Here is a 23,597-nt window from a genome sequence, read left to right as displayed (position 1 = left end):
CCCTTAAAATCGTCGGGGCAGTCTGCCGGTCGAGCGGCGGGTCTGTAGCAGACGACAAGACAAACGTCGACAAAAATGAACTCAGTAACTACTCTACGTTTAAACCGAACTTGCTGGACACGTGCTGACGCGTATGGTTTCATAAGTCAAAAGAAAATTTTACCCAGCCCTCTTCCTAGCGCGAAAAATGCTGCAGCACGCGCGCAGCGAAAAAAGCACGTACCGAAGCGGCGGCAGCCACATCATGCCACCGCGTACTCCGGCGGAGGGGAGAGTGCAGCGCTGCCCTCGCCCGGCAAACTTTAGCTTCGCCTCCCTATGGGCTTTCGCGTTGGTATTCGATGGAACTTCTGCCGTCTCCCCCAACCAGTGGGAGTAACCACCCACGAGCGAGAATAACTGGTACATTAGGCAAATAAGGACGATTGGTGGTGAGATTAGGGAACCTACATGCTAGGGTGGTGTCAGCCTTCGTCACACCGCTCGCCGGCGCCCGTCAACAGTGTTGCCCGTCCACGTATCCATGGCAACAGGCCACGAGAGCGCCATGTTGGTCCCGGCCAGTCGTTCCTGCTGCGTCATGCACGTTGGCGCGGGTGTGGAAGCTGTGCTATGTGCTGCGATTAACCAAAGCGCTCTCAAGCTAGCCTGTGCCATGACACCATCCTCGCGCTAACTGCCTACTTTGGAAGCAGAAATGCCAGGCTGTTGCGTGCCGCAATGCACAAACCATTGCAGACAGGTCGTACGAATGTTCCGCTTCCCGACCAGCCCTAACCGGCACAAACGTTGGATTGCTCAAGTGAAGCGAGATTGCTGGGAGCCCACCACTGCTTCCCGTGTTTGCGAGGTGAGTACTGGAATGATTGCACGCAGCTCTTTAGCGTGCGTTTAGTGTGCCTGTTTCTTGCCCTCTGCCAGTTTAACGTTGATTTTGTGGTGTGCCGACGTGCAACGGGTGACAGTCGCCGATTGCGAATCGTCAGCGTTAGCTAGCTCGGCAGTATTCAGCAGCGTTTCGTTACCACGCTTTGGTCTGTGTGTGTGGCGATTCCAGCCTTTGGAACTATATATGCTCCTAACTTTGCACGGTCTGTGCACGGTATAATCGTGCCGTGTTTACAACCGAGCGTTCATAGGGAATCGCTTTTTTCGGTATCCGGATATTTTGGTGCACGAACATCGTCACCGAATGGTGCAGGCATTTTTTCTTGCTCATGTTTATATATTGGTTAGACTACGGTTTTAATGTTTGAGAGATGTGTGTAACAAATATAAGCACAGGTGTTGCTTCGGTGCCTAAACCAAATAGACGTAAAACCAATGGAATGATTGTGAACAAATAACACTGTTGAATGTTTTTGTCTGGCTAGATTAATTATTTATAGGGTGTATTCACAGGGCCTTGGACCGCGCGGCGGCGCTACCTGCGCGGCGGCGGCGACGCCATATTTGAGGTTGCACTCCGCCGCGCGGGCAGCGCGTCTCCCGACGCGAAGCTTTGCGGTGTGGTGCTAGCAGGAACGTTCGTGTGAACGATGTTTTTCTCTACGTGATTCGTGCGTTTGAGAATGCCTGGTCGTAACAAGTAGCCAGCATTGTTTTCGCTGCGAAATTCAGGATGCGCTGTTCACGTCTCCCGCAACCCGAAGCAGGCCGAACGACGAAAGCAAGCACGCCGTTTTTTTTTGTTTTTTGGTTTCGATAGGCCAGGGCAGTGCTTGAAAGCGGCATGATTTCGCGCGACGAATGCAACTGTCCGATGGTTTGAAAGGCGCGGCCAGCGGCATGCATGACCCCGTCCGTTTTGGCGATTTCGCGCTATCTCGGTGTCATCCCCGTGCGCCGATTTCTTTATTTCCTCCGTTGCTTGAAGCGACCGTGGCCCGAGTTGAGAAAATTTCTTCACCCAAGGCTGCGAGGATATTTGATGTGGTGGTGGCGTGTGAGATGAGGAGCTGGTTTTACCGTGCCACCCAGGCATGTTGCGCGCTTCTTGAGGAGTATGAGAGACGGTGAGGTGCTCTGGCGACAGTGTTCTGCGCGTTAAACGCACGAAAGTCGTCCATTTGAGCTCCTAATGAAGCGGAACAATTACGCACAGGGTCTGGGTGGAAACCATCGCGAGGTAAGTACGTGATAAAATTAGGTATGGTGACGACGACAAAGATACCACCGATGATTTTTTTCAAGTGTTGTCCTTTTGGTAAAGGCGAAGCGGAAATTATAAGCAGAACTAGATTATGGAACACGCTTTGGCTACTTTGGAAGCAGTGCAGAGACAAGTGACAAAGGCTGCTCTAGTTTGTCCCCGCATACGTTAACGTTTTTCTCTGCGCTGTTCTTGAAGTAGACAGACGCTGCGCTGTTCTTGAAGTAGACAGACAGCCTTCAAGCACTGCCTTAGCCATCGCTTCGCAACAGCGAAAGAAAAAAAAATTACACGGCGCGCTTGATTTTGTCGTGCGGCCTGCGTCGGGTCTGCGGTTGTAGGAGACCAGCGCAATCCGGATTTCCGAAGCGAGAACAATGCTAGCTACTTGTTACAACAAGGCGTTCGCAAACTCACGAATCACGCAGAAAAAACACCGTCCACACGAACGTTATTGCCAGCAGCGCGCTGCAAACCACGTTTCGCGTCGGGAAACGCGCTGCCCGCGCGGCGAAGTGCAACCTCAAATATGGCGTCGCCGCCGCCGCGCAGGTAGCGCCGCCGCGCGGTCCAAGGCCCTGTGAATACACCCTATATGGACGGTTCTATTCATTGATCTACTCGTTTATGATAATGGACAATTCGTCAGGCGGTATTGATGGTCTGATCTTACGGCTGAAATCATACCTCCGAGAAGGCTAAAACAACACGACTGGAGTGAGCATGAAACCTAGTGTAGTTATAAGCTTATGCCGTAACTTGAATGAGGCCTTTTGGCTTCAGCTTATGGGATTTCATAGAACGCTGGAACAGGCTGCTGCATTTAGTCCATTCCGACCTTCCCCTCCCCTCTCCCCAAAAGAGGAGAAAAAAGAAAACGGAGCGAAGTGCCTTGGTACCGTGTGGATTCTGTTTCTGGGTTTTGTTATTTCCTCAACGTTTATTGGGTTTTGTGTCGATCGTGCTTGTAAACAACTTGTGATCACAATTATCAAATACCTCTGATGGATACAGAAAAATACATGCCTTTTCTGCTGTAGGTTCTCCTGAGCATATAAAATCTCTCTCTCTCTCGCTTTCCAGGGAAGCCAGTTCTTGGCTTATAACTCAAATATGCCGTGCAAGAGTGTGCGCTGCGTCAGATTTTTTTGCCTTTTCCTTTTATTTTATAACAGCCAAGAAACAGTATTTCATATAGTGATCTCAGTATCCTTGTAGTGCTGGTCGAGCAAATGTATATGGACTACGTGTGTGGCTGTGGTGCTGTGTCTGACTTTTCGTGTTGTTGCTCTATTCCAGGCACATTTCGAGGACACAAGCTTTGAGCAAAGCAGGCAGGACGGTTTGAAGAAACTAAGGCCAGATGCTGTTCCGACGCTTTTCCCTTATCGCCGTAAGTGTGCACTGTTTAATTTGACTGTATGATTCTGTGGATTATTGCTTGTGCCTGAGGGAAATGCTTGTAAACCACACATCTGACCAGTCATGGGCACGTCACTGGTAAAAAGTAACGGTGTTACAGTTACCTAAACCAAAAAAGTAACCCTTGTTACAGCTACAGTTAGAGTTTCCAAAAATAACTTGTTACAGTTACTGTGAAAAAGTAACGTTGTAACGTTTCCGTTACTGCGTAAACACTAAGTATGTGGCTAGTCAAAGTTGCACGAGGTAAAATCCTCGTCGAAGGGAACCTAAAACGGGAAGTTCTAAACACCAATAATTGTCGTGTACGCCTCATTTGTTGCACCGTTTTGTTGATGCACGCGTCGGGGAATTTATTTGCAAAACTCGTTGTAGTTTAGGTTGAGTTGTTTCTCCAAGTTAGCATCCAAAAGGTTCTCTCTTTTCGGGGGTACAATTTTCAGTTTCTTTTTGTTTTTTCTGTTGCACTCAAGACGAATGGAAAGTTGTAAAAAATCACTTTTAAGACCTACGTCCGACCTCGCTTTTCTGCAGGGAAGATAATCGTCTTGGCAACCGTGTTGTGGAAAGATGAAAGATAGCGTGGATAGCGTTCAGGCGCGACATGCCTGAACCACAGTCATCCCATCAATGCAAACACGTTAAAAGCGTTCTCGGGCAGTGCACGAGGCCGTGCTATTTTAAATGACGGCGCATGTATTCGCGGCGAAGCCGGATCAAATAACCGCGTAGCTCGCAATGTTTTTTGCGTGTCGCGTAAATGCGGCGCCCTGTTCCTCGGTGTCTCATACCCTACACAGTGCTTCTGCGCGTAATAAAATTTTCTCCAGGAAGTTTACTTCCTGCGAGCGAATCTGGACATGTACTGCTATAATACATCACAGGTGGTGGGCTTTCACAAAGAATGGTACGGACACTCAATCAGATATCGCAAATCCGCGCCCGCTTCAAACCTGTAAATTAGGCCGAAAAGAAAAAGATGGGAGAACAAGGAACAAACCAGTTGTTCCAGACCAGATTTTATTGACGCGCATTTTCCTCCCATGTAACAATGTTCTTGCGGTTTATCATCTTGTTTAAAATAAGGTTCACAGGGATGTCGCGGTTCTCCCCATCACAAATATGCGCTCCCTAAAAGCCATCATCACCCGTACAATGCAGCGGGTGCACTGCGAGAAACGAGCTGTTTTCACAGTATTTCGCAAGAACTCGAGTCAGCGAGCACGTTCTTTCGGTTTTAGAAAACGGCGGCTAACCTCAGATTACAATCCTCCAGCTTCCCAATCCTTCTGTATAAATAAACCATCCAATTCGTGTTGAAGCCCTCTGAACCCGCGCTACCTCAGTGTAAACGCGCGAATGCTGGGGAACAATATGGCGGCCCGTCAAGTTTAGCGGCCGCCAGTCAGTCAGTCAGTCAGTAAACTTTATTGATGGGAAAGGGGATAAGGGAAGGGGAAGTGGGGCTAGAGAGGCCGCCAGAGCTGGTGGTAGGCAACCATGGTCAAAGGTGTCACCACTCTAAAAGCGGCGGCCTGTAGGCTCCCTAGGTGAGATGTTTGAGTGGCGCCCCCTGGCTGTGACGCCGCCTTAGGGACTCCCGCCGCTGTCATCTGCTACAGTCCGCTTGTGAGGGGCAGCAGTGCCTGTGCTATAAATCACCCGCTTTGATGCGTTAGCGCATTAAAAAGCTTAGTTCTGGTACTACAGTCATTTTTTCCCAGTTTCCGACACATCTCCTCCTCCTCCTCCTCCTCCTCCTCCTCTTGAGTGCAGTTTTCCTATAACGCATATCTGAATATTGGGAAGATATTCCTGTGGGAAATGCACTGAAATAGCCCTGCAGGTCTGAATAAACATAGTGTTACTGTATCTTTACCGTAGACGTCACTCGTATTGCTCAATAAACCTCCATACTGGTTAGAAGCCTGGTATAAAACCAGCACGCGCCTGTACACACAGTGGGTTATTTGGAACTAAACCTACAGTTCTTGCAAACCATGGGCGTGTCGGCATACTCTCATGCCATGACAACGTAAAGTGTTGTGATACAATACTTTCGAGCGTTCGGCAAGGTTGCAAAAACTGTTTTACCTTACTTATGATTACGGGGAATCCTAAGGCCCTCTGCCAAATCCGACAGTCCCAAAGGCCTGGAATTTGTTTTGGTCTTCTATTTTCGCTGTTGTCGGTTACTAGCAGCTGACTGTACCTCTTGTTCGAAATATTACTCACTACAGACGCTGACACCTAGCTCCGCCTCTGCACGCTCCGCACAGGACCGGCTTTCCGAGGAATGGGGTGACGCCAGTAACGTTTCTTCCGTAGCGGTATCCAAAACTATACTTTAACTCGCGCCTTGAGCTAGTGTATGGGATTTTAAGTCTATTGTTATAAAAAAATGTTACGCATACGCAAAATCTGGTGCGGACAAGCATCAGATATCAACCGAGCGCAAAGAGACAGTGCGGAGTGCGGGCTCGATCCATTGCTCTCAACCTCATCCCAAAACATATTTTACTCTGCGCTTCTCAAACTTCAAACGACGCCCCCTGTACCGCTTCGTTAGTTGTTTTAAATGCAGAGAATTTCAGTAACTCACGATGCCACCCGCGTTGACGTCCGTCGTAGTCCGCACCGTCGTTGTCCGCACCCCTCCCCCTACACTATAAAAAAAAATACTATCCGGCGCCTGGTTTCGATCCCTCGACCCTGCGGGCGGAACGCAATGTACATGGTGCTCTACCCACTGCGCCACAAAGCCGACACAGAATGGGAGGCTACGAACGCGCCTTATATCCTTGACTCATTCAAATTACTGCTGACGAGCGCTCTCTCGTCAGCAGTTGCCACAAGTGCAACAATATTAACGTAACGCAAACTACTTAACGTCGTGCGCCCCCGGAAATGCTCTGCATTTGATCGTGCCCCTCGCGAGGGGGATGTTTCACTGCGTCGCCATGCGAACAGTTTGCCATTATAGTTTCCGCCCGCTGCGGTCGGTGTCGCCACGGTTCAAACCACGGCAGGGGAGCTGCGCGGGCGTTCGTTGATCGGCGTGCGTTCCGGCGTGGTGGTTTGATGGTTGTGGCGAGTTCAGTCTGCACTCGGGATTTTTTTTTCACTTACGCACGATCATCACTATCATAGTCAGAGAACATTGGCTTTCAGGCAGCGCGTTTGCTTCTTTCAGGTTTTATAAAATAAATACCACCTTATCCCCCGGACAAAAGACGAAAAGTGTGTTTTTTCCAAGCGCGCCTAAGGCCAAACGGCCTGCCGTTCTCTGGTTCACTTTAAGGCCTGATAGAACGTCTGATTTTAAGCAGAGTACAGCATTCGAAAATGTGAGACCCGGAACCATTACTCCTTTCCACATTCCTCTCACTACTTCATATTTGTTATACCCCCACAGAGCTCTATGCTTCATTATAGCTGCGTTTCACTTTCCCTTACCTTTAAGTTGCTCCTCGTGAGTTCTTAAGCAGTTATCCTCTTCGTTTATCCACACTCCCAAATATTTATATTCGTTCACTCTACACTCTAAGAAAAAAGGGTAGAAAAAGGGAGGAAATCGAGGCTTTTCTCCCCCGGGCCAGCGATATTCTCCCTTTAGCTAATTACACGTAGCGCCCTCTGTACGGCATCTACGAAACACCGAAACGGGGGAGGAAATATTCTCCCCTGTCGTCTGCAATGTGCTGTCGGCGCCGACGCCGAAAACGAAACCGTTCATCGTTGCAATGTGGCTTTCGTCGATCGGGCGCATGCGACGACTATGAGCAACACCTCCCCTGCGGTGTGCTGCTTGCTTGTTTTCTCGCTGTCTTTATTTTTATTATTACCATGTGCCCGCCACGCTAACGCACGGCTCGCCAGCCGTGTATTTGAAGCACATTCTGTGGGCACCGCTGCATGCTTGCTGTGGGCGACTCGCCTGCGCCCTGTTCAACGTTACCTCTGCATTTGTGGACGTTTTATACTGACGCCCAAGGGTAAAAGAGGTCAGCGATGATAGTAAACTGCCCCTTTTCTCGTCAACGAGCACGGACCGCAGCATATTTACGCCTCAGTTACCAACAACAAAAGGCCCCCATTCGGTAACATCTCTGCTGAATGGTTGCCAGACGAGTGGTGCGCTCTACGCTAAAAGAGCGAAGGCGAGGCAATGAGTGTCATTACACAAACATACCTGCCGTACTGTTTTGTGAAACTTTTTTTTCTTCTTTGAGCTATTTTACTGCTTCTTACAAAACCTCAAATTAATAAAAGTTTGCAATTGCACGGGTTACATTTCATGAATTAACAAAACCCACCTAAGGCTTACGCACTGCCGTGGGTTATCGAAACAAGCAACGATCTCACTGTTCCAGCTGCATTCTCGGCGATCAGGGTTATAAATACTTTGTCGCCGTTTCAAGGTGTGGCTTGTGATCATGCGGACATGTGAAAAGTGTACTATATGCTGTGGTGTATACGTGTATTATGCTTGCTTGTTGTGGGTTGCGTGTATTGTGTGTTGACAGTGCCTTTAATGAAGTGTATGCCGCTGTGTTGTGCTATGTTTCTTCCCAATATGTGCCCCCCCCCCCCCCCCCACATGCGGCCTCCGTGATGTTGGCTATAATAATATACGTTATCCATAAAGGAAACCAAGAAAACGCCTTGATTAATAAGTGCCCACTGATGGTGATGCTTAGTAGCTGCCCCTCCCCACCCCTACTTTTTTTTTTGCGTCATCTATCGGTAATTTTAAAACGTTTACACTTCGAGCACGCTAGAGGGCGAGTATTATCGAGGATGCGACAGCGACGGATACGTTTTTCGTGTCGCCTGCATTTCCTTTGCGCTGAGATTTACGATTGCAGATGATCCGCGTTTTGATGCATCGGTTGTAGCAAGGTAAGGCGACTAACAACAACTGGTTGTTCTCAAACGGCCGCATTGGATGCTTGTGATCTCGTATGCGGTGAACGGCGGGGTTACTAGCCTTTCGGAAACAAAGGCGGCATTTTGAAAGCAATCGGTATGACTTCTACTGTGTTTACGGCGGCGCGTAAGCCCTGAACGCGTAGGCGGAACGCGCAGCGCGAAGAATGCAAGAAGTCGCGCATGTGCGATTGGCGACATGGCTTGCTAACAGCAGTTCTGGTGCTCGGTAGGTAATTTCTTGGTTATTTTAGCGCATTTTAAGCGCACACAACCACAGTAATCTACGTATTTGTACTTCCTCTATCCTCAAACCGATCAGCTCGCTAGGCCTTTCTCGCATAACAAGCCTTTCTCGAGTGACGCTGCCAGGGGAGGAACGCTCCTCCATTAGCTCACGAAAGGGGGAAATCTTCCTCCACTCCTAGGGGCCATGCGCTCCTCCATATTAAAGGGAGATTCTTTCTACCTTTTAGGGAGCAATATATGATACATTCCTGTTTCACCTAGAGCCACTAAATAAGCTACGCTTAAGAGTAACGACACTGACGCACGGCGGCAGCCATTTTGGTGCCTAACGCCAGGGTGGCCAGCTTTGTGCGCCCTATTGGGGCTGACATTGACGGGCGGAATAGGTCCGGGCGCCGCTTGGCAACAATGATAGCTGCGTTTACTTTTCGAAGATTTAGAGACAGCGCGCAGGTGCGATGGGGTCAGTCTAAGTTACGCTAGCGTAGCTTGATTAGTGGCTCTAGGTTACGCTAGAGCCAATATTTAAGCTACGCTTTTGAGGAGGCTATATGTTACGCTAGGCCACTGTCGTTCTTTCCCAGCGGGAAGCGGTGCAGGCGTTTTGCACCTTCCCGCCGGTTGAAACAGCTTAGTACAGAGCAGCACGGCATCGCTACTCTGCCTGGGGGCTTGAAAACTCACTCTGAACGCGTCATACAGCCGCACTGCGCTCCGAAATTCACGACTTATCGATGAGCGCGCGCGCGCCAACACAGAGGCACCAAAATGTCAGCGCCCATGGGTCTTCCTGGGGTAAACAAATGTCACGTGACATGGTTCGACCAATGGCCGCTGTCGGCGGCATAGAACAATGACAGAAAAGAGTGCCGATACTCTGAAACCTAATCTAGTGGTTCTAGTTTCACCCTTAAGGGAGCGCCATCTGTGTGAGGAGGGAACACTTCCGGCGGAACAAAAAATGAACCGGACGTGACGCAAGATCCGGTCAAAAAGTGACGTCATTATGGTGGCATTAGCGCGAAAATTTGACTTCGGAATAGCTTTAGCAGTCCTGTGATCACTGAGGGCTCACGTCATTGCCATCTGACGCAAGTTGGCGAGCCCTTGGCGTGTGTGCTTCAAGGCAACGCTAGCTGAACTAGTACAGACTCGTGACTAGAGAAACGTACTTAAGCATACTGCCGTGTGATTCGCCTCGGTTTTGATAACGTCTTGAATTTTCTCTGAAACTTTATTCTGTATTCATTACTTCCACTGCTGTATAAAAACAATCAGTTGTTTACCTTGATTGCAGTGAGTGGCAACCCGGGAACTAGGCACGTACCTACCCCCCCTCCTCCCGGAATTTTTTTTCTGCCATGGGATACAGAGCACAAAATGGCACTGGACCACTCTGCATGCCCCCCCCCCCCCCCCACCTCCCCCTTTATATAAAAAACGTGCCCCCTCTTAACCGCGGTACAAATTTCTACCAACACCACTGCTGGGTCGTTTAACTGCGTCGCACATGCGCAGGTTGCATGCGCGCCTTAATTGAGATCAAAGTTATAAATGATGATGATGATGATCGTTAGATGTTTATGGCGCAAGGCCAACTGGGGCAAAGAGCGCCAAAACAATAGTCGATGATAGGGGTGAAACCTTAAACACTAAGTAAAATCAGCAAAAACAAAAGTAAAGTCACAAAACGACAATGAGCATGGCTGGTGTATAGGGCCAGATTTCATGATGCGTGATAGGAAATGAGGTTTAAAAACTTGACGTCGGACAAATACTCAAACACACGTTTCACGGAAACAACGGCATCATCACCTAGGAAAAACGATGGATGTAGGGGAATATGTTGTCTGTAGAGTTCTCTGAAGTGTTTCTGTCGTGTTGTGTGAAGTACCTTGCATGTGATTAGTATGTGCACTACGGATAGGGCCTCTCCGCACCTGCTGCACTGGGGTCTAGAAGATCCCGTCAGCAGATACGAGTGAGTTGCATGGGTGTGCCCTATCCGCAGCCTACCCAAGGCGACTTCTGTTTCTGTGTGTCTGTTGCGTGTGTCAGTGGTGTATGGTCCCAAGCGTGGTTTTATAGCGTGTAACTTGTTGTCTGTCTGTTCACTCCAGTGTGTTTGCCATGTTCTACGCAAGTGTTGTCTTATGTGTGGCTTGAGGTCTGTATATGGTACGGTTGTTATGTCTACAGTGTTCCTGAGTGCAGCAGCAGCTGCCCTCTCGTCTGCCAACTCGTTTCCAGCGATCCCAGCGTGTCCTGGGACCCAGCAGAGGAGCAGCTGATGCTTCTGCGCATACACAGACATGATAGTGTTAAATACAAGATTAACTATGTGGTTTTTGGGGGGTGTATGCGAGGACAGTGCGCGAACAATACTCAAGGAATCTGTGTAGATGATAGACTTTGGAATATGATTTTCAAGTATGTGTCGTACAATCAGTAAAATTCCATATGCTTCTGCTGAAAAAATTGTTGTGTGGACGCTCATGGTTCTGGCTGCACTGAAATCCGGACCATGAGCAGCGCAGGAGACCATGGTGGAGGTTTTAGACGCGTCACTATAAAATTCTGCAAGTGGGTATTTAAACTGCAGAGACAGAAAGTGCTGCAGTATTGCAGCTCGCGGTACCCGATTTTTGTCAAGTTTCATAAAAGAAAGGTCGCACGACACAGGACGAACTTGCCAAGGCGGTAAACTGTTTGAAAAGGATGACCTGTACACATATAAAAACGAAGCACTGAGATCCGAGGCTCGCTCTTTCACTCTAAGTGAAAAGGGCAGAGGAACGGATGGGCGATTTACAAAGAGCAGAGATGTGGATGTGTCGTTAAAGACAGGATAAAAAGGATGATTATTCAGCGATGAAATTTTAAAAGCATAAAGCAAGTCCATGTATGTTCGTTGGTTCTCAAGGCTCCACTTATTACACTCAACATAAAGACTCTCAGCAGGGCTAGTGCGAAAAGCACCCGACGAAAGACGAAGGCCCAGGTGTAGAACTGGGTCAAGTATTCGCAAGGCTGTCTTAGTCGCCGACCCATACACCACACTGCCATAGTCCAAACGAGACCCAACCAAAGCAGTATACAAGCGAAGCAAGAGTTCTTTGTCGGAACCATAGGATTGGTGGGAGAGAACCTTAAGTATATTCATTGTTTTGAGACATTTATTTTTAAGTTCCTTGATGTGGGGAATGAATGTGAGTTTGTGATCAAACACCACACCTAAGAACTTGCGCTCCTTGTTCACACGAAGCGACACGCCATTAAGAGTAATGTCTGGGTCCATATGGACCCCGCGCTTCCTGGAGAACACAACGCAGGAGCTTTTTACAGGATTTAATTTAAAACCATTCTTGTCTGCCCAGCCGGCAAGTTTCTTTACACCAAGCTGGACTTGATGTTCGCAGATTGACATATTGCATGATTTATAGGATATCTGCACGTCATCTACATACATGGAATAAGAGATTGTAGGTGGCAGTGCCTTACCAAGAGAGTTCATTTTTACTATGAAGAGAGTGCAGCTCAACACGCCACCCTGTGGCACGCCATTTTCTTGCACGTAAACGTTTGAGAGTGCACAACCAACTCTTACTCGAAACGTTCTGTCTGACAAGTAACTAACAAGAGTGTTTAACATGTTACCAAATACACCGAATGACTTGAGGTCCCTAAGGATCCCATAACGCCAAGCGGTGTCGTATGCCTTTTCAATGTCGAAAAAGACAGTTAAAAAATACTGCTTATGCGCGAAGGCATCCTTGATGTACGAGTCAAGAGCTACCAGTTGATCGTTCGTCGATCGCCCCACCCTAAAGCCTGCCTGGCAGCTCTCGAGAAGACCGTTGTACTCGAGGAAGTACACGAGCCTGCGATTTACCATCTTCTCGAAGAGCTTGCACGGGCAGCTCGTCAGGGCTATAGGACGGTAGCTTGAGGGGGACGACGGGTCCTTTTCCTCCTTCAGGAAAGCTACAACTATAGCCTCCTTCCAAGAGTTTGGAATGTGCCCCGAAAGCCAAATCTTGTTATAGAGGTGTAAGAGTGTTAGAAGAGTGTCTGCGTGCAGGTGTTGTATCATTGTGTATGTGATGTTGTCTGGGCCTGGAGCTGAGGGTTTACACGTGCTTAGAGCAGCCCTCAGCTCATGTAGTGAAAACAGGGAGTTGTAAGAAGTCTGTGATTTGTTGCTGTCGCGTATACACTTCTTTTCACAACAGGCTTTATGTTTCAGGAAAGTGTTTGTGTAGTGTGCTGAACTGGACACGTGTTGGAAGTGTTGTGCGAGTGTGTCAGCCTGGTCTTCGAGTGTGTCCCCTGTAGTGCTGACCAGAGGCAGGCTGTGTGTTTGTTGTCCCTTGAGTTTGCGTATTCGTGTCCATACTTTCCTTGTGTCTGTGTAGGAGTTAATTGATGATATGAATGTACGCCAACTCTCTCGTTTTGCCCCACGGCGCACACGTTTTCCTAACGCCTTGGCCCGTTTGAACAAGAGGAGGTTTCTCGACGTGGGGTACCGACGAAGGATACCCCACGCCTTGTTCTGGGCCTCTCGCGCCCGCCTACAGTCCTCATTCCACCACGGCCTCCGCTGGTTGCGCGGGGCATCAGAGGCGTAGGGAATGGACTTTTCGGCGGCGTCGAGGATGTGCGCCGTGAGGAGTTGGGTAGATTCTTCAACGTGTAGGTGTCCTATGGATGTGTGGTGTAGTTTGGATGTCTCTGTAAATGTACTCCAGTTAGCTCGTGCTTCATTGAACCTATTATGGGAAGATGGACTGCATGGGCCTTTACCTATGTATGTTAGTGAGGTGGGGAAGTGGTCACTGCCATATGGGTCAGTGCCCACACCCCACTCGAGAAGTGGAAAGAGAACTGCAGAGCCAATAGCCAAGTCAAGATATGAGTATGTGTTGTGTCCTATGTTATGGTATGTAGGCTGTTTATTGTTGAAAAGGCATGCTCCAGAGGATGTAAGAAACCTCTCTATCAGGCGACCCCGGGCATCCGTACGAGAAGAGCCCCATAGAGAATTGTGAGCATTAACATCGCCTGTTAAGATGTATGGTTCGGGCAGCTGGTCAACCAACGCCTCGAAGTCAGAGCTCGAAAGTGTAACATCAGGAGGAATGTATATGGAGCATACCGTTATCAACCTATTAAATAATATTGTTCGAATTGCTACAACCTCGAGGACAGTGTTCAGAGTGACAGGGTGGCAGGCTAAGGATTTCCGGGCAATTATGGCCACACCGCCAGAAGAGTGTGTGCAGCCATCCCTGTCCTTTCTGAAGACCATGTAACTATTCAAGATATTTGTGTGCTTGGAATTCAAATGTGTTTCCTGAACACACATTACACTTGGCTGATTAGCATGCAGTATTTCGTATACATCGTCAAGATTTTTAAGAAGGCCTCTACAGTTCCATTGAATTATGTTTTCTCTTCCCATTATTTAGTGTGAGAGCTACTGGAGTGTGTGTGTTTGTTTATGTGTCGTCTTTCGGGGCTGTGACTCTCGCCTTTTTTGGCTTGTCGGGAGGCTTTGGCGTCGGTACGCGTTCCTTGCGCTGCGTTGCAGGCAGGAACGGCCCGACATCCATATCGTCGTCAGATGTCCGAGGGGTGCCCGACGGACCGGGCCCCCCGGACTTGGCCCCCCCTCGGGAGCCCTTCGTTTGAGCCGCCACCGCCGAGGGCGTCCGGGGCGCCAGAGGTGGCACGGGCGGTGCGGTGGCGGTGGGAGCCGGTGCGGGGCCCGTGGTGTCCATCACCTCGGTACCCTCCAACGCACTGGAGGACGGGGAGACAGAGGCGGGAGCGGCACCGGTCCCGACGGAAGACGTTCGCACCACAACCGCTGCTGCCTCAGCAAGCGGCGTGGTCGCGGGTTGGGCTGCCAGAGGCAACCCAGGGGGGGGGCGGGGCAGGGACCAGGTCAGACTCGCTGAACTGGGTCCCTGTGGACACCAGACGCCGCTCCGCCCCCCGGCGAGCCGCGTCGGCGTACCTCCCCAGAGGGAAAGAGGCGAACTTCTTTCGCGCCTCTGGGAAGGTGATGTTCTCCGTGACCTTGATGTTAATTATCTTTTTTTCCCTTTGAAATTTTTCGCACTTGCGGGAGTACGCTGCATGCGGACCGCCGCAGTTCACACAAGTGAGGGTTTCGGATGGACAGTTGTCAGTCGGATGATCGTGCGCCGCGCATTTCGCACACGTCGTTCGGCCACGGCAAGAGGTTGTACTGTGCCCGAACCGCTGGCACTTAAAACAGCGCCGCGGATTCGGGATGTACGGACGGATGGAGCAACGGATAAAACCTGCATTGATGTGTTGTGGAAGAACTGCGCGGTCGAAAGTCAAGATAATGTGCTTGGTGGGAATCTCCTTGTCGTCTCTGCGGATAGTGATGCGTCTCACGGCAGTGACGCCCTGATCCTTCAAGCCGGCAAGGAGATCCGCATCCGTTTCGTTCAAAAGATCTGTCTCGGATATCACACCCTGGGAGCTGTTGAGGCTCCGATGGGGTGTGACCCTGATGTCTAGATCAGCCAGTCTAGTCTGAGCTAGAAGCTTCGTGGACTGCTGCTAGTCATTTATTTCGATGAGGAGTTCACCAGACCTTTGTTTTTTGCACTTATATGATTTTCCTACTATGGCTTCAAGATACTTGGCGATCAAGAAGACTGACTGAGATGCTAGAGGGTGGGTTGGATTGAGCGATTCCATCACAAGAAATCGAGAGTAATGATCTGGTTCAGGAAATGTCAAAGATGGCAATGAAGGAAAAGATACTTCGGTGCGGCCCCCTTTTCCGGACCGATCACGTTTGGGGGGGGGGGGGGGGGGGGGGGTGGGGGGGGGGTTTGAAAATGCCATATAGCATAGTATAAAAGCAGGGAGACGAGGGTACTTTCTTCTTTGACCTTACCCTGGTAGCCAAAGAGGTCCCGGAGCTCCCTGCCTGGTGAACAGACAGGGAGCCCATCCGTCGGAGCTTGACCTGGGCTCCGACGGCCACCGTTCGTGGTTTCTAACCCTCCACCTATAAACACATCGCCACGGTTGGATCCAGCTTATGTTTGGGGGGCTCGGGGGTCCGCGGTATCGCCAGTACCGTCACCAAGATTGCTCAAGGTGCCCCCGTGCGGGGTCAAAGTTATAAATGCTTGCTCGGTTGTGTGCTTCAGTTCTAAGAGAGGAAATTACGCATAGTCATGCTATAATCAAGACATTTGATATTTATTCTAGGATAAGCATAAAACAACTTTACCACACCCGTACAAAATCAGCACGTATACAAATAAGTACAGAATGTTCCTGGGCACTACATCCATTATGATTTTCTTTACGCGCCGAAAAATTGACTTTACCGGTAGCACATAGCATTATGAGCAATGAAAGCCTCAACAGCAGAACTACTTCGAAACAACAGAAAAGAACTAGGCTCTGCATCTTGACGCGGAAAACCGGGCCGCAGGAATGCCGATTCACGAAAGTGCAGCGAGCACACCGCAGCTGACCCGGTGTCTTTTCAAGTAGACATGAGTTTGTACAGAACTTCATCCAGGATTCACGCCTGCAATTTCCTGGTTGCATTGTTTAGGCAAGTGTCGCAACAGATAAGTAAAGAGAAAAAATTGATCAATGCAAAAGAAAGCGACGGAAGTAAGTAAAAACACATAGCAGGAAAGATCTGGCAGCAGCGCAGCACGAAGCAGCACAACACAGTACTGCGATGAAAATATTGCTTGCGCATACAAGCGCGGTAAGCAGCGATCACTACAAGCGTTGTAATGCAATAGAGAAGGCACTGAGATAGACAATTAAAGCGAATAGTTTGAATTCGAGTGGCGCACAATATTTGCGCTATTTGAATACGCTGAGAAGTCCTAGAGTAATTGACACGACTTGCTCCCAGCCAACCTGAGGTGAAATCAAGAGATAACTGTCATATAACAAAGCTTTAGACCCCCTTTTTTTTTCGAAGCACCACCACGTCCCCTCACACAACCCCCGTGCACTTATTAACAGTGCTATAGTTTCGCGTTACCTGTGGAAATGAGAGGAAAAATGTACAGTGGAACACCAGGCGTACGGGAGCTGCTGTTGCAACCTTGTACAGCACATCGTTTCCGTAGGTACCGAGGTAAGCGCTCCGCTCCAACCGTTGGCAGCATTGTCCCGTAAGACACCGTGCGCCCGCCGGGCACGGTACTAAACGTGTTCACTCGCGATACAACGCACCTCGCAACATTACGCACAGCAAGAATTAAGTGCGCACCAAATTAACAAGAAAAAACGAATGCAAATGGGAAGCAACAAAACATGTGAGGGGCGTTTCCTAGCAGACGAACTTCAGGCGCGCGTTTCCGAACACTACACGGACTGCATCACAGAGCAATGACATGTGTCATTCTTCAGAGGGTACTACAAAAAAGGTTTTTGAGAATGAACAACCCTTTCATAAATTCTTTGCCCATTGTGCCTAAATAAATGTGACTAAGAAATAAATATCGTTCGTAAAATATATTGTTTTATTGTTGAATAAAACTTGGTTTTTTGTTATTAGTGTTTGTTCCCTCCTCACCTAGTCGCGCTTCAATCGCCACTCCCATAACCCCCCATGTTGATGTCGCTCTCAATAGGTTCTGAACCGCTTTTCGCCCGAAGCTTCGCTACCATTTATATTTACCTTGATTGGATTCATAAGCGGTTTTTGGGATTTGCATTCTTCACTATGCATTAACACGTGAGCTACAAGGAAGCCCAAATCCTCCCTGTTCTGTGGTAGCCGTGTTCGGCGAAACAGCAGGCACTGCGTGGTCGCACCTGACGTTGCTCATGCCGCAGTCGAAGGACTATCACTGAGCGGGCAACATGCCACCGCGAAATTTGTAGCCGACGAAAAGAAGAAACAAAACGTACTTCGACGAAGACAAGATACGGCACACACGGGCGCTTGTATGCGTCCTGTCTTGTCATCGTCCACAACTGTTTAAAGCCACGTTTTCTTTTTTCTCGTTAAACTAGCTGGCGGTAGCGGTGCACCGGTTCACCACGAAGGCAACGTTTTTATAGGCACGCTCAAAAAACTTTCGAAACTCTTCAAACAACTTATTATTTGAAGTAATGGTAAAATTAATAAAATCACAGTCTCTAATGAGTTACCCCCCAAATATTAACATTGTTCGTAACTACAACCTTGGCCTGCGGAATATCAGGCTCACCCCTTCAGGCAAAAATACGCTTTACTTCCTTTTTCCTTAGTTTTAAAACAGCCTGTTTTTATTTTCCACTTACATAATTGATTCTTCACGTTTTTGTGGCACTTCGTTTAAATTTGCGGTCACTAAAACGTTTCAATCCAAGCCAAAGATTAAACTAAGGCGAGCGCAATGTATAATGGCGGTCGATGACGACACAGACGACCTTGATGTGAGCCGCATAGACGCTAGCGGCAGATTACCCTCTACTGTATACTGTAAGAAACTATGAGACGCAGCATCTGGTGCTTTGGCAGGATATGACGTCAGGAAGCCTCGCTTCTTGCTTACGCTTCAAAAGCGACGGAGCGACGGCGGCGAAAAAAATTGGTCGAGACCGATCACTCTCATCGCCTGACGAAAGCGACAGAAATTTTCGTCGCTTTCGCTCGTTTTCGTCGCAAGCGTGAACGGGCCTTAAAACTGCAACTGAAAAATTTTACCCAGAGAAAGCGTACGGGGAAAGCGAAAGCGACTTCCCACACTCACGGCGAGGGCATGGGCCATGTAAATTAAAACAACCGGGGGAAGGCATCGTCTGCAGCTGCATTTCACTCTACTCCGGGGACGCACCGAGTTTAAAATGTATTTTCCAGAGCTGCTTTCATCTGCATGTTCAACAAAACCAAAAAGATGGAAAAGCGAGGGGTGTTGCAGGGAAGGCGGAGGGATACGGCTGACGGAAAGCGGGCGATGTACTACGGGAAAAACGTTTCGCGGCGGTGCAGAGAAAGTGGCCCCCGAAGACAAGAAAGGCAGGAAAAACACTTTCGCTTTTCCTCGACCGCGTACAGCATCCTGGCGACATGTTTGAAAGCCCCTGGTGTCTCCTCGTCAACAGTACTTGCATTCTATTAATAATAATAATAAAAAAACACATTGAAATGAGGCGCACAGTGGCAGTCGCTCCGATGACTTCTGCGTACGTTGTCGAAATATTCGGTTCGCTGCTCGCAGCAGAATATTTGAAGCTGCTGTCAGCGTAGCGTGCCAATTCAACCATGTATTGGAGAACTCGCGCTCTGAGTATCGTTTCTTTTTTTAAAAAGGTGCAAAGAGCTTGCAGGTGCATTGACTTGTACGATATATGTGTGTTCGCGCACACAAATAAAAAAAGAAGAAACGACGTTCTGAGCAGATGTCGATCGCAACCCATTAATATTCCGTTTCATAGTACCGACAAACATTGAGAACTAACTAGTACCCTCCGTGCCAAATTAGGAGTGCGTGCGGCCATACTCAGTCTAGTTGGTTCACTGTACTTGGGTTGGCGAGCAATATTCTGAAGAAGTACTGAACGAAGAAAACTTTCTTATACAGGTTATTGCTTACACATCCTGCACATGCTACAGAAACGCGATGCCTGCGCGTAAATGCATTCCCGCATAGCATCCTGCTTCACATTTTTAACCGTCAATCTTTCCGCTTTGTCGATTTCGCGGACAAACCGGAAGGCTTCGACTAAAGGTAGGCGGTGTGACCAATAGATGGTATTTACTAAAAAGTTTAGCAGTCAATTTCCTCCCTTTGCAACACTGGAAACGGCCACGGACATGGCCGATGCGCCACGGATATGGCGCGGCTTGTGCCACTGCGCCCGCATGCCGCAGAAAAAAACACCGGCGCGGATCGTCTGCTCCGTTTCAACCCGATTCTCAACGGTGGTGTCAACAGAGATGTTATTAATCGCACTCACATTGGAGTCAAGACACATCATGTGCTTAGCACGGACAAGCACCGCCATCCCGCGGATCCTGACGTAACCAGTGACGGCGCACTCACATGGTTGCCTGCATACGTGCCTCCCCAGTGAATACAACTTATATCTCCCGATTCCCCCGCCCCCTTTTAACTACTGAGCTTTGGGAGAGAGCCCTGGCGAGGACCGACCTGGCCTACCTTCTTCGGTTAGCCTAAAGGAATGTCGACCCCGGCTTCGCTGAAGGCATCTCGGAATGACGAGCTCCAATCCAATCCCGTCTCTTATAGTTCAGTAAACTTTTATTCACTCTCTCTCCCGCTCTCGTATCTGGGCGGGTTTGGCTGCGCTACTGATTGATAGGTACATGTCAGTCAATCAATGCTTGCATGCGGCAATGACTCTGCTTATCCCCATGTCGATAACGGCGATTACGGCCGAACTTATGATAAAACGTGTCATCGCACCTCGTATCGCTAATTTATACATGACTTCCCGTTAATCCTGTTTAGCATGCATGGTTAGAAACAACCGTTACATGCAACTGGTGCAATCCACTGATAAAGAAATACTAAGAACGGATTCACACTTGTTTTCTTCCTTTTTAGCACTATCCCCATCCTTCTCCTTCTGCTTATTTAGAACGACAAACTGTCTAGTTTAGTTTAGAATAGCATCCTGCCGTTCTCGGGGAGAAAAGGCAGTGCCTACCCACTGTTTACCTCAACTGAATAAACGTCACCGTGTGCAAAATTCAGAACCAATGAACTGGCGAAGAAAAAAAAAACCGACAGAAGCCATAGCCCACTTAAAGAAATTAACTTTTCACGGGAAGCCCGAATAAATTTGGAAAACATTCGTATCCAAATAAAACGTGTTCTATAAAAGAGCAGGAGCCGATTAGAACAAGGAAGTATACATTGTCAAGCATACCGCGGTCAAGGGCAGAGTAATGTGGATTTGGTCCCAAACAATTTACATTGCAGGTAGCAAAAGTGGTTATCGCAGAGTTTGATAAAAACGTTTCTATTTGATGAATGAGCTTCAACCGGTACTGAGTTCACAAGAACAAATCCCAGCGGATAGAGTTACCGTAGGCAGCATACAAATCGATTGTTCCGAAGCCGATGGCCACACAGCGTGCAGGCTCAGAAAGCAGTCATGAAATTCATCGAAGCATTTGGTGCAGAAATACGCGATATGTCTCTCACAAAAAAAGCGTTTGGTCGGGCTAGTAAAGTTCATATGACATCCTGTACAGTCCTCAAAACGTCATTCTGTCTTTGGTGGCGAACGATAACAATAAACAGGCGAAAACATCTGGTGCTCCGTGAAGGCGCAGGCTGGTCGTTGTACGTGTGCGCGTCTCCTAGAAGATGTTGCACAAAGGCTGGTTGGACCTGCAGTCGAAGGCCTCGTCGAATTGCTTCATGCGCTCAAACGGAAAGCTGCACGTCGCTGCCTCCCTTATGTCTGTTTTCACGCAGTCCTGAAAGGCATAAAATTAGCAGTCTTAGCACTTTGGACATCGTGTTAGTGATTGCACTTGACCAATGGAACTTCCAATATAACAGCCATAGAACGCTGTCAAAAAAATTAACAGTGGCTTAGATCGGCTATGCCAGGATATACGTAGCGTGAGCTAAGGTTCAGCTGGTTATTATTAGGTTTCCTGGTTGTCTAGGATTAGCTTGATTATCATGCTTACTGCTGCTAAAACGACTTCCAATCCAATCCAATCCAATCCAATCCATTCTATTCCAGTCTATTCTAATCCAGTCCAGTCAAGTCACTGCTCCTCGCACATGGGCAGCACGGCTCTCCAGGAGCCACGCGAAACTGCTATCAAGCAGCTCCGGCGCAGCGTCAGACTTGGCTACTGCGCAACGGAGGCGCACAGCTTGGCATGCGCCGGCGCCAGTGCGTCTGCCACGGCTATGACGTCACTCCCCTGGAACGCGCAGACCGGCGAATGTGCATACCCCATTCTCTACACAACCGCACTCCAATTGTATTGAAATCCAATCCAATCCAATCCAATACAATACAATACAATACAAATCCAATACAATGCTCCTCGCGCTTGCGCAGCACGGCCCTTCAAGGTCCACGCGAAACTGCTCAACCTCGGCCAGTGTGGCTTACGCTACAAAAAGTGTCTCCTGCGTTGAGGCGTGAGAGCTGGTTTAACAGGTAACTGCGTCGCAATCTTGAGTTTTCTAAAGAAGACTGTGAATGGTCTGATAAACAAGTTTTGGCTTCGTTAGTTGCAGTAAGGTAAGGAATTGGGCTAGTTAGTTTTGCATGTTTGTAAACTGTGCTTCAGGCTACTGAGGACACACTTTTTTTAAAGGAAAACAAACGAATGACGTGGACAGCCTTAGCGCTGTTGCGGCCGTGCTGTCCACGTCGTTCGTTTGTTTTCCTTAAAACCCGCCGCGGTGGCTCAGTGGCTAAGGTGTTGTGCTGCTGAACACGAGGTCGCGGGTTCGATTCCCGGCCGCGGCGGCCGCTTTTCTGATGGAGGCGAAAAGCAAAAACGCCCGTGTGTACGAGATTTCGGCGCACGTTAAAGATCCCCAGGTGGTCAAAATTAATCCGGAGCCCTCCACTACGGCGCGCCTCATCGCCTGCGTTGCGTCGGCGCGTTAAACCCTACAATCAATCAATCAATGTTTTCCTTAAAAAAGTGGGTCCTCAGTAACCTCAAGCGCAGTGTACGAAGATTCGTTAGTTGCAGTTTCAGGCTGAGGTTTTGCCCCGCGGGATCATTGAGTTCTTATCTCAAAAGTGGAAGATCCTGTTATAAAAATGTGTACCCCTCGATCTAGTTACTACACTGTCCTAAATAAATATAATTCTTCCTACAGAACTACATCTATAACAAAATAATTCCCTTGTGGCCGTTTCACACACTTTAATCTGCTATTATTACACCGGTGGTACAATGGCGTCTTGAATGCCTTCGAACCGAATGTCATTCGACTAAATGCGAATGTTGTGCTGCTTCACTGGGTTTTTGAATGGCTACCAGCTCAAATGACAGTCGAGACGAATGAGCAGCATCCCGAGACACATCAAGGCTCTCGAACGCCATTTGTTGCATTCTCGCGCATGGTATTCCAAGTCAGCATTAAAAAATATATCACTTGTGCACTTAAAACGAACGAAACATTTTAATTGTGGGACTTCGTTTACTTTTTATTCACTGAAATCATGATATCAACATATCTTAATTCCGTACTCTCAACACCAGTGCGAGCAAGTACAAAACCAATGTGGCCAGACAGCACAAAGCACGCGCCTAAAAGTATAAAATAACTAGATTACAATTCAAAATTAAAAAGCCACCCAATCAGCGTCAAAGATTGCGATATTTATAATATGGTATCATTATACTGCCACAGGCTACTCCTAAATATGATTGTTGCATTATTGTGCGGAAACAGAAATCGGCGGTGGCAGCGCCATTGCAGCCCAGCAAGATAGTGTTAAAACTTTCAACCGCCATCGAAATTGTAGTGGATCACGACATATTCTGAATGCCATTCGAATTTCCCCAATTGAGTCGAACGGCATACCGCTCGGAGACATTCGAGACGCCAGTATAGCAGGGGAATTAGTTTTGTGACTTAAAGATGGTTAGGGAAATTTATACGCGTTGCGTATAGGCACCAGGACGTTATGACTTCAAGTGCAAAAAAAATAAAGCTTAGGCCGAGAGGTATACCGGGCCCTTTTACCGCTGCATGCTAACGGTGGTTTGTCATACCTTGAGGCAGGCGAAAGTGTACATTATGCCATCTTGTGTAAGCCACGGCAATTGTGGAAGGTCCAGTTCTCGCCTCGCACCGGTGACGACCATGGC

At 48.5% G+C, this 23,597-nt stretch overlaps 1 protein-coding gene across 1 annotated transcript in view; it reads left to right on the top strand.

The window, feature by feature from the left end:
- The first annotated feature begins 336 nt into the window (after nucleotides 1-336).
- LOC144153651 (THAP domain-containing protein 11-like) overlaps nucleotides 337-23,597 on the top strand; it is a 104,614-nt gene continuing 81,353 nt past the window's right edge. Inside the window, exons 1-2 of the mRNA XM_077685308.1 lie at nucleotides 337-850; nucleotides 3,452-3,545. Coding sequence (XP_077541434.1) covers nucleotides 698-850; nucleotides 3,452-3,545 — 247 coding nt within the window. The 5' untranslated portion in view covers nucleotides 337-697. The remainder of the gene's footprint in view (nucleotides 851-3,451; nucleotides 3,546-23,597) is intronic.

This window comes from Haemaphysalis longicornis, unplaced genomic scaffold (genome assembly GCF_048455015.1).
Source record: "Haemaphysalis longicornis isolate Haplotype H1 unplaced genomic scaffold, Haemaphysalis longicornis Haplotype H1 scaffold_9, whole genome shotgun sequence".
Lineage (NCBI taxonomy): Eukaryota > Metazoa > Arthropoda > Arachnida > Ixodida > Ixodidae > Haemaphysalis > Haemaphysalis longicornis.
Note: the sequence above shows the minus strand (reverse complement) of the source record. Positions and strands in the feature narration are given on the sequence as shown.